A 12,099-nucleotide genomic window follows, 5' to 3' on the forward strand; every position below is an offset into this window, starting at 1 on the left:
GCTGAAGAGCAAGGGGCAGACGTTCCAGCTACCATCAATGGGCGGAAAGAAGGAACTGAGGGCCCTCAGGGCCGGCGGCACCTGATATATCACGGCATGAGCTCGGCACTCCAGGGGGCGCCGGAGCCAGCCCTACGGGGCTTGCTAGGGGCAAAAAAGTTCCGGGAACCAGTGCACGGGGCACGCACTCACCTATATTGGAATAGATATGAGCAATCACTCGAAGATAGAACTGTCCGATTCCAATGCACAGAGAAAAAGAGCCAGACCTGCAGCATGGGAGGAGAGGGGATGGAACAGAGTAACATGGACTGTCTGGGCAAAGAGACTGGGACAGAGAGCCAGAGAATGGTGGGAGCATTAACACGATGAAGATCCCAAGCATGGACGGAGGTAGGGGAGAGCAACTGGAGGCCAAGGTAGAGGAGACTGACTGATCGTATGAGGTGCTGGGAAGGGACAAATTAGAACTGGCTCAGCAAGGAGATTGCATCTGGCAGGGTAAGGAAGGAAGATTGAAGTAATGTGATTGAGACAGGGACAGGTTAGAGAGGACAGGCAGAAGGGTTCATGCCGCATAGCCAGATACAGGTAAGGGGGAGGTGTGAATTAAAGCAGTAACATAAAAGCCTGCAGCTCGCAAGCCTGTAAGTCAATAACTAAACCAAACTAACAGAGGCTTAAGGTTAAAGACTTGGCATAAGAAGCTAACTCTTAAATTAACTTGTATTACAAGACATCACAAGAGAGAGCGATGTTATAAGTAACTGTTGCTAAATTGCTGATAGGTGACCACAAGATGCCAGTTTGTACCAACTTTTTAAGTTTTGAACATCTGCTGATGTTCCTCCACATAAATGTCAAAATAACTATTTGATGTACATGCAAATAAGTTGGAAGCAAAGGTTTTAGTGACCTACAGTAGAAGGGCATCCCACCATTAGTAAGGGTGAGAAAACACAAATAAGGAAAAAAGGCTGAAATCCTTATTGAATATGCATAAGGTATGGTAGGCATTAGCTAATTATAACAAAAGGTGGTACTTGGCTTGTCCACTCTACGGAGATTTCCTGGAACCTGCCAAGCCAAAGGACCCCATGTGGGTCATATTATCTACAACAGGGTTCCTCTGCAAAGGGTGATGTGTGTATGCAAGTTATAGTGCTGGACATGGTGTATTACCTTAACGACTTTGCTGGTTTGTAGTTTTTGTGATATTGCTAATTGTGCTAATAGAACTGAAATACACCTTACAGATTTTAAAAAAATCTTTCCTCAGTGAGTTTCTCCCATGTGCACAGGGTCCTCATCACAGTAGTAACTGTCTGATCTAGAGGCAATTGGACCCTGCCAAACCACAGAAAGTTAAATTGGAAACTCTAAATAATACTAACCAATATATCAGGCAACTGTGCTACAAATCTTCACAGTAGTTAGGCTGCTACAGCAAAGAAAGCACTGCCAATCATGTTGACCAATACTGCCTAATTGTTTGCTTGTACTCCCTCATCTGTCTGTATTCATTTTTCTCCTCTTGTCTTATAGATTGGAAGCGCCTTGGGACAGGGATTGTCTTTTTGTTCAGCATTTGTATAGCAACTATCACAGTGGTGTCATAGTCCATGACTAGGATTTCTAGACATTATGGTAATAGAAATAATACTAATACTACTACTTAGGAGAATGGGTAGAAAAGTTTAACCACTAGAGTATGTTTCTCTCCAGAGTGAAGAATAGAATCCAAGAGTCATAAATCTGACCATTCTTCTCTGCTGTCAGTAAATATTTGTGAAAAACCAAAATGTACAATTCCTTCCAGTAATTATCCACACAGAAGATGTCTCTGGCAGAAATCCCACGAATCAGGCTGACTTCTTCCACTAAAGATTAGTTGTCTCCTTATTTCTTTCAGCCATTTTCCTAACTAAACAACTCTACTTCTCCAACTTAATTGAATTCTATGTTCTCAATCCCACATGCCTTTTTGCCACTCATCTCACTCCCCAGACCCCTCTCCTGCCTCCACTCATCAGCATAGGATCTAGCCAATTTTTTACAAGAGAAAATTGACAAAATACAATGCAATCTTCCCTCCAACTTCTATTCACCTTTCCTTCCTCTTTAATAGCTCTCTAATGTCAAGTTTCCTGATCGGAGCTCATAGGCACTCCAGTAATATAAATAATTAAGAATTATCTACTACTGCTGTCAGTTACTCCATTTGCTCAAAGGTCTGCGTGCTGATCTAAATGTTCAAAACCTGCCAATGACACAAGTGAGTATCAATAAGACACCACATGATGGAAGCTCTGCTTTTTCAGTTTACTTTTTTAAAAACTTGGGAAACTGTATACAAAAAACTATTTTAAAAGAACATTGTTAAGGTTGCAAAGTCAAACACTCAAAAGTTAGGAAATAATAGAATTAGAATTGTCTAAATGCCTTTTAAAAATATAAATAAAGCTGTTTATGGGCCTTATCCTGAAAACCTTCACTCATGGAAGCTTTCATAATGAAGTCAATAGAACTACTCATGTGAGAAAGAGCTTACAGGATTCCATGCACAGGATGGACAGTGCTATGGAAACATATCAGAGTTGTCTAGTGAATGAGGCTGTTGTCTGTAGGACTTCTGCCTCACTGCAGAAGTTAGGTGTTCAGTGATTGAAGCATGGGAATGAAGAAAAAGAAAGGATATTCTCATAGTTAAGGAAGCCAAATGCCACTCCGGAGAACTAGATTCCATCTCTGCCTCTGCCTGAGAGTTCCTAAGTGATGATGGCTAAGTCGTAGGCAACGTACATACTACATTTTACGTCAGTGTAAGTTATGTTGCTCAGGGTGTGAATAAGCCACTCCTCTGAGTGACATAAGTTACACTGATCTAAGCGCCAGTGTGGATAGTGCTATGTCAGTGGGAGAGCTTCTCCCATTGGTTTAGGGCATCTGCACTAGCAGCAGCTGCTGTAACTCTGTAGGGTAGCCATAGCCTATGATCAGGATGTTCACAGCTGGCCATTAATTCTATGTTCCGAGTATCTAATTTGAGACCCTGGGATCTGATTTACAGAAGTGCTGAGAATTCACACTGCAACTGAAGTCAATGGGATATGTGTTTTGAACATATAAAGTGCTATACAATGCTAAATACTCTGAAAAATCAGATCCTAGGTGTCTCAAACTCAGAACCCAAAATTACTGGACACTTTTGACTTTAATTTCTCTATGCCTCAGCTCTCCATCCATAAAATGAGAATAACAGCCCCTCATATGACAGGGATGTTGTGAAAATAAATGCATTAGTATTTATGAAGCAGTCAGATTCTATCATGATGAGACGCACAGAAAAGCCCATGAGAAAATAAACAACTCGTCACAGCAGGGTTTGAACAATGTGCAGTAAATACGGCGTGGTGCCATACACCAAACGATGAAAAGAGAACATTTTGAATAGCTGTTCATTAAGTCAGTACCACCAATTCTATGCACTGAATGAGGGTCCTGTGAAAAATATGGTATGTGATTATGCAATTAAAGACTAGCATATGCATAAAAAGGCTGAACTAAGACTGCACATACAACTTTAATTCTGGCATTTCCTAACTTGGATGTTTGACTTAGAGAAACCTTAATAAACCTTTTAACATAAAAACTATGTATAACAACAACTATGGCAAGGTCTGAGAAGAGGTTGCACATTTCTTGCAAAGCATAAAAGTGAGCGTCTAACTGGCCATCACTGCTAGCTGGTCATTCAGAAGCAACCTTAGATTTAACATAGCCATGTTCTGGATTTAATTTGCAAATGGCAAATAGGGGTGCTGATACAATTCACAACTCTTCCCATTGGGGAAGTAATGAAGAATGGAAGAAAGAAGGCTCTCATTGCTGCTCCTCAGCTAGCTCAACTAGACCAAGCCAAACCTGCAAAGTCTCCAATAAGAAGCGGTTCCCATCACATCTATTTGATCACATACTTTAGAGAGCGCTAGCAGACTTGAAACTGCTTCTACACCACACAGAGGACTCAGGAGGCAAACAAGAATGTGTGTCCCAGAAATACATCCCAGTTACATTCAAGAAGGAATTCTGTGTCCCTCCCCATCCTCCCTTTGAGGATGTGATTAAGACTGCAGGCAAGTGCCCAAATAAATCAGACTCACAGGCAGATTAAAAATTTCAGCACTCTACCAAAGGACAAAAAATACTTTTACTTCACCCAAGATGTATTTACAGTTCCACTGGACAAGGACACTTATGCCCGAAAAGGAGGAGTTCCTGCTCCAGGAACCCACTGACACAAAAATGGAATTCTCTTGAAGGACCATCAATATGGCAGCCTTTGCACTCACTTCAACTTCTTTAATTACGTGAGCTCTCCTAACCTGAACAGACAAACTGGGCCAAGTGAACACTATACATCGCCAAGGCATCAAGTCCACTCCAAACCATTTCTTTATGTGCTCCCTTCAGAGCTGAAGCTTCCCTCAACTTGCTCCATTTACCTGCTTGCTCCATTGCCTCCAGTATGATAACCCAATTTATTCAGCATTTGCATATTCACCAAGCCAAGCAATTGTGTTCTTAGGGGCCAAGTGGAGCTCTCTGAGCCCACCGCTGAATTTAGTTAGTAGGCACTCCTCAACAATGTGCATCACTATTTGATCTGCACCACAGCTGCAGCTTGGATTGTCTCAAAGACCCCAATGGTGCAGATTGGCTGCACAGAGTCCTTGCCCAACCCGGAATCTGTTAAGAAGGGCCCACTGATAGTGTGGCAGGTCAAAGCTAGGCAGGCAGGCAAGCAATATGGTCTGTGATGAGGAACTGATTGTTGGTTGGTGTGAAGCAACCAGTCTTCCCACCACAGGTCCTCTGCTGTCAGGTCCTGGCATGGCAGCCTCAACCACAGTGAGTGTCATGATGAAAAACGTTTAGCTGCTGGGCTAAAAAGGTCGTTGAACAAAAGCAGGCTTGGGTTGACACACCCTCTCATGCTTCAGCCTCTGGCCATTCCTTATGATGTTTAGTTCCTTTTAGAGTTGGAGCATGCTGGAGATTGTCTTGCTGGTGCTAGGCTGAAAGCACCATGTCTTGCAGTAGTTGGCCAGCTTTGCAGCACCGTCACATAGGGTCTTCTCCAGCTCAGAGAAAGTCAGAGCCTGTAGCCCGCAACAAATGTCATCTGTGTAGATGAACTTCTGTGACTGGGTTGGTGGCGGGTCACTGATATACGGAATGAACATGCTGGAGCTAGAACAGACCCTTGGGGTAACCCGTTCATCTGTTTCTAAGCACTTGTTTTCTCACACATATGCACCCAGAGCCATCTGTCTTGGAGTAGCAGTTCAATGGCATCAGAAATCCATGGTGGGAGGACTCTTGATATTTTAAGAAGCAGACCTGTGTGCCACATCATATCATACACTGCAGTGAGGTCAAGGAAAATAGCGCTTGTTTTCAGTTTTCTTTGAAAACCATTTCAATGAATGTGGTTAGCGCAAGTACTTGCTCGCACATGCTTCACCTCCAGTGTTATTCGCTGTAAAACTAGGTGCTCTAGAACCTTGAGACACACAGAAAGCAGCGATATTGAGGAGTAGTTTGATGCCTGGTTTGGGTCTTTACCAGGTTTTGGGAGGCCGATAACTTTTGATATGCACCGGATTTTCAGCAGTCTTCCTTCATTGGTGACCCTTGTGAAGAATTGAGCCAGCCAAGAGCGGGCGCATCGGCCAAGACATTTCAGGGACTCTGGAAGGATGTTGTCATAACTGGCAGCAGGGCTAAACTTTATGTTATATACTAGTGCTCTGTCCAGCTCTGGAACTGTGAAAGGTTCAGGGAAAGCTCTGGATCTGTACTGCCTGCAGAAGACCCTCCACTCGCTCTGGTCTCTACTCTTCACTTCTTTTTCCAAGGGTGTCTTTCCCATGCAAAGCAGATGGCTGGCTACTTGGTTAGCATTCACAGATGATAGGCTTGGTGTCAGTGGTTGCTAGATTACTCCAAGACAACGAAGTAAGCTCCAGCATTTCCGGCTGGAACAAGTGAAATCCAGGTTGTTGGTCTTTTCCTCCCATCTGGCTCAACGTGCACAGCTCAAAGCTTTGATTAAGTGGTCGGCCATGTCCAGGTAACTGGTTGACTCATACTGCTTGAATAGAGCGGTGCACTCCTCTTCAAAGCAGTGGATGTACACAGGGTGAATGGCTCAGGTGGCTGTTTTGTAGATGCTCTACAGAAACACCCATAAGCCTGCTCTATTGGGATGTGGTTGGTGGCATTGTTACAATGCTCCGTTCCAGTGCCTCTAGTGTATTTCTCCTAGTTGGCTTTGTGCAGGTTTCACTGCTGCTTCTTTGTGCTCATGACGACTGGTAGCTGAAGACCAATATGGATCAGTGACTATCTGTGCTGGCTGTCTGGAAAGCTGTGCAAGACTTGGCATGATGCTGATGTCAGTTGCCATGTACTGAGCTGACCCCACATGTATCAGGTGAATACCTGTGGATCCATTTAAAAGAATAGAATATCCCAAGCTGTTTTGGATCATGAACGAAGGGATCACCATTTCGTGAAGCACAGTCCACAAGTTGTTCACCGCCAGCATCAGCCACTTTGTAGCCTCAGTTTGTATAATGGTTGTTGAAATCTTCAATGTGAATAGCTAGATGCGGTAGGCATGGAAGTAACTGTTGACCCCAGCTAATGCTAGGAGGCTTGACCCAATGACAACTAAGGCTCCAGAAAGTTGACTCACATGCTAGGCCACTCCTGACACCCACAAAGTTCTCAGGATGGAAAGAAGGGCCATAAAGAGAATTAATTTGGTGAAAACATGCACAAAATAATGGCCATAACCAGAAAGGGAAGAAAACCATACAATCATCTAGCCAAGTCAAAACTACTAATTTTCCAGAGGCCAAAAACTTAACACCAGGCAAAGTGAAAAGGTCTTGCTTCAACCAGAAAAAGCAAGAAAATCCAGGCAGGGTCAAGCTGAAAACCCACCCAGCTTCAAGCATTCCCTGCAACTACAGGCCACTTACCTTAAAGGAGATTACCTGATCTGTAAAAAGGAGGAGTTGGCTTTAGAGATTTTACCACATGCAGAATTCCCCATTTAGGTTCCTTCATCTTGGGGAAATCTGATTAACAGGTTGCTGGTCCTTGGGTCATATGCACTTCCAACATGTTCCAAGCTTTGGACTTTCAGACTAGAATCTACAACTCCCAGCAACTGCTTAACAGGGCACATGATGAAGAGGCAGCTGATTTAGAATCATGTGAATGCCTGCTGAAGACTGTATAAAGAATGCTCTTGGCTCAGTCTGGGATAGATGAGGGTCGAGTTAAGTCCCTGAGGGAAGGTCCTCCCTGGAATCTGACAGAAGACCTAAAGGAAAAGGCAAGTCTTCTCCCTTACCAGATATTAGAAAGTGGAACAGGCCTCCCTTACCCAGTGTTCGTAATATTTTGAGGTTTTTCAATCTTTTGTTAATAAAGCCAGTCTGAAGAAAGTGACATGGATGAAATGACTGCTGAGAGTTTTATTCTAATTTCCCTGGATGTGAGCTTGCCCACTGACTTGCACAGACAAAACAAGGGAAAAACATTAATGCAATTTCCCACCTCATCAATACTGAGATAATAGAACCTACCCCACAAAGACAAAGGTTTTGTAGAACATATTCATTATGGTTCCACAGACGAATGGAGATCTAGAGGCCATCTTAAATCACAGATCACTCAACAAGTTAACCAGTTCCAGATACAGACAATAAAATCTATCATATCATGGCTAAGCATCTCCATAACTCATGTAATTGACAGACTTGTTGGAGTTCTCCTTTCACATTCCAGTCTGAGAAGTTATGGGGGATGTGTACACTACTGTTACCACGGAAAACATTTTCAATACAAGATTCTCCTTAATGGTCTCAACTTTTACTTAGATCTTTATGAAGATCCCGGTTGTACTAGCAGCATCTCTGAGGGAGACAGGAATCCATGTCTATTCCTTTCTAGAAGACCTCATCAGAGCCTCACCACAGCCTAGAACTACCATCAGCAATGAGAATGGCTTCCTAAGTAAACAGAGCAAAAAAGCCATCACTAACCCTCTCAGCTGTTTCAGCATCTGTGTGTCACTCCAGATAGTCAGAGGGATAAGGTTCTTAGAGAAGAGACAACTGTCTTATCACTGATTCAATGGGTCTTTACTCACCTGTCATCTTTCTGGACCTTGACTCCACTTCTAGATATGCTGCTACTTCCATGAGGAGAATTACACTGCCTCCTCAACCTTCCTTAGTCACATGAGCTCTGGGGAGCAAGTTCTAAGCTCAAGTTCAATCTCCCTATAGCAATGCACCATGCTGCTACTAGATTAACACTTAAACTGCTTTGACAGTGAGAGGTGCTATCAGTTTTATTGTATCAATAAGAGAGACTAATCTTAACAGTCTAGATCATGTCAAAAATTAAGTTAAAATGAGTGACTAGTATATCATTCCCTCCTTTCACATGAGCTTGCTCGACTGGTGGACTCACAACTGAAGAATAAGAAAACACTAACTTCCAACATCAAGGTAATTACAGTGAAATTAGACAATTTCCTAGAAATATTCTGTGTTGCTGAAAAGCTTAAAAATGACACTGTTCAAATGTCTTACCAATGCAGGCCATTGAATTTGTTTGATCTTTGATCCCTGAGTCTGGCTAGGGTCCTTTCTTTTTGCCCAGACCAGCTGGTACTCCACCAAGAAGGCTGCGAAATCTTCATAAACTTTAACCCACTCTCGTTTTTCCCATTCAAGGTCATCAAATTCCACATACACCTGAGGAAATTAGATAAGACAAAATATTTATTTATTATTTTATATACAAACAATCACATTTTGTAAAGCCTGCATTATAAAATTAAATACAAGAATTTCAGTAAATTAATCTGAAATACCTTGTCAATCTCAATGAAAATCACCACCCTACAGTCCAGTTACCTCAGGGGGAGTTTCTGCCAGTGCCAGAGATCTGTCCCAGTCCTGGAGTGGCCCACCCCACTCAGATCCTTCAAGTGGCTCAGCCTGGACATATCTGTACCCTCCTTTCCAGCAAGGAGAGAGGCAATACACTCCAGTTACCTGAGGGGGAGCTTCTATAAGTGTACCTTCATATCATTTTCCAACTTTTTGTTGTTGTGTGTATTCACCTTTGTCCATCAGCCACACACCCATGACTCATGACCCACCAGCACAAATCTAGATGCCATATCCACACCCTCTACCATCTTCTCCTGACCTTTGGTGACATTTGCCTCATTCCCCACCACCTTTTCCCGTCTCGTGCCTCTCTTTGTAACCTCACACCCATCCTCCTTCTTCCCCCTTTCATTTCTCTTACTTCTCTGAAATGCCTACTCCCATTTCTTAAAAACCCTCTCATCTATGACCCTCTTCACATCTCACTCCCACCAAGCTCTAGCTCTGAGAGAGACTTGGATCTCTTCATCTGACATTGCATCCGCAGCTGCCATCTCTTACAGAAGCATCTCCTTCTCTCATACTCCATCCCCTGGATCAGATGGTGGTGGCAATGTTGGGCTTCTCCTCTCCTATTTCTGCCGTTTCCAATCCCTCCCACTCCGCTTCCTTCCCATTCATTCTTTTCTTCTGAACAGCACTGTATTTATCTCTTCTTTCCTCGCCTTCTTGTCATCTACCATCCACCCAACTCCGCCCCATCAACTATCCTCTCTGATTTCAGCTCCTGGCTCTCTCAGTTCCTCTCCTCATAACCTCTGACAATCATCCTCAATAACTTCAACTTCCATGTTGATGACCCATCTGACCCCTCAGATGCAGGTTTCCTCACTTTATAGTTTTAATTTGACCCACAGCATGGGTTCAACTGTCCCACTTACTGAAAGAGCCATTCACCTGACCTGGTCCTAATCAAGCGCTTGCCCTCTCTTTGATTTTGCTGTTGCTGAGTTTCCCCCTCTCTGACTATCACCCATTCTTCTTCAACATGACCATGAGTCCCCTTCCCCCATGCCATCACTTGGCCTCCCCATGACTTCCAGTCCATCAGCATTCAGGATTTCTCATCTTCTTCTAAGTCCTCTCTTCACCTTCTTCCATTGATATGGTTGTTGATTCTCTCCATTCCTCACTTTTCTCCACCCCTGATACTTCTGTTCCTCTCTCCTATTGCAGGACCGCCCTCCAACTCCCACAAGCTCTGGCTCACCCCCAAGATCCACTTCCTACATTCCTGTTCTTGTGCTGGAGAGCATCTCTGGTGAAAATCCCATGACCAGACTGACTTCCTGCCTTCAGTTTGGCCATCTTCCTAGTTAAACAACTCTACTTATCTAATTGAAATTAATCTCAGGATCACAACCCAGCTGCGTTTTTGCTCCTTTGACACATTCTCAAACCCTCTGTCTGCCTGCTCTTCTCTATCTGCACATGATCTTGCCAAGTTAGTTCAAGAAAAAAATGGACCAAAATATGACGTGGCCCTTCCTCTTATCCCCTTTCAACACTGTCCTCCTTCTCCCTGGTCTCAGATGAATAAGTTTCTCATCTGCTCTCTTTCTCTAACATCTCCACTTGACCCAGTGACTCCATCCCACCTCCTGCCCACCTGACTTCAATAATTCAATGTCCATGACTCCTACCACTTATTCCTGCTATATTTCCCCATTTTATCCCTTCTTGTTGATAAACTCAATCGCCATGCACTCTGCTCTCTGCAACCGTCACCTCCTCCACCCCCATCTGCCACAGAGCTCAAATATGAATGCTAACCTTAGCAAAAATCTCAATAATGTTTCTGTATATAAAAATATAAAGCAAAAAAATTAAGTGGCAACAGGTTAATACAATTCCCTTCCACCCAAATCCTAATTTATATTTGTGCTTCCTTAACAGGACTACCACTTAATTTAGCAAGACTGGGAAAGTGTTTATAAAAACTCAGAACTAAATGATGTACCTAATTATCAATTTTATTACAATATTTATTAAAACACAAAGCCTAACTTACAGAAAAATTACCTAAGTGTTATCCGTTTTTGTGATCGAAATATTTCAGTAAAGTTCACTAAAGTTTAAATTACAGTAACACCTTTTTAACCATAGCAGAAGCAGAACACAAATTGCATCTTAAAGTATTGTCTCTAATAGCCATACTTTGAATAGTAGTTGTAATTCTTTTCTCTAGTCTTTCTGAGAAAGATTTTACCTTTGGAATGCATCAAATGGCATGCAATTAAACATTGCTATGCTGTTAGATAGTCCAAGACACTTTTACAAAAAACTGTGTTCTATTTTTCCTTCCCTGCAAATTGTATTAAATTATTCTGAGACTGGTCAAGAGCTATTTACAAGGATAACTTGCACCTGGCTAGTCTATCCCTGAAAAAATATGGCTAGTCAATCTCCAAAGTGGCAACAAGTTATATTTGGCATTGGTGTGTGCACTACTACAATACTGTGCCAGTTCTCATGTCTACAATTCAAGAAATGAGTTGAAAAATTAGATAGGATTCAGAGAAAAACAAGAGAATGACTGAAGGATTAGAAATCATGTTTTACAGTGATAGAGTCAAGGAGATCAAACCATTTCGCTTAAGAAAGAGAAAGCTAGGCTGTGATTCAATTACAGTCCATAACTATCTACATAGGGAACTAATATTTGATAATAGATTCCTCAATCTAGAAGACAAAAGGTATAATATAATCCAATGGCTGGAAGTTGAACCTAGACAAACTCAGATTGGAAATAAAGTAATTTTTTAACAGTGCAGGTAGTTAACCATTGGAACAATTCACCAAGCATCATGATTACTAGCAATTTTTAAATTAAGGCTGGATTCTTTCTAAAAAATATGCTCTAGAAATTATTTTGAGGAAGTTATATGGCTTGTATTACACAGGAAGAAAGACTACATGATCACAGTGGTCCTTTCTGTATGAAATTTAAAAGGGGAGGCATGAAAGATCAATTTGATTTTTTTTAAAATCAATAAATGCATTTAAAAAAACAGTCCCATGGACTAAAGCACTTTACAAATCACTGTCTTTAATA

The 12,099-nt window shown here is 42.3% G+C and overlaps 1 protein-coding gene across 4 annotated transcripts in view; it reads right to left on the bottom strand.

Moving 5' to 3' along the window:
• Window positions 1-12,099, bottom strand: part of JMJD1C (jumonji domain containing 1C) — a 306,160-nt gene that overhangs the window by 176,401 nt on the left and 117,660 nt on the right. For all 4 annotated transcript variants that reach the window (XR_010920649.1, XR_010920650.1, XR_010920651.1 and 1 more), the window contains exon 2: window positions 8,679-8,843. Coding sequence is in view for 1 of the 4 variants with exons in the window: in XM_067552587.1 (XP_067408688.1) it covers window positions 8,679-8,843 (165 nt within the window). In the remaining 3 variants the exon portion in view is untranslated. The remainder of the gene's footprint in view (window positions 1-8,678; window positions 8,844-12,099) is intronic.

The sequence above is a fragment of the Emydura macquarii genome, unplaced genomic scaffold (assembly GCF_026122565.2).
Source record: "Emydura macquarii macquarii isolate MOO-44397 ecotype Brisbane River unplaced genomic scaffold, CSIRO-AGI_Emac_v2 contig_1390, whole genome shotgun sequence".
In the NCBI taxonomy this organism is placed as follows: domain Eukaryota; kingdom Metazoa; phylum Chordata; order Testudines; family Chelidae; genus Emydura; species Emydura macquarii.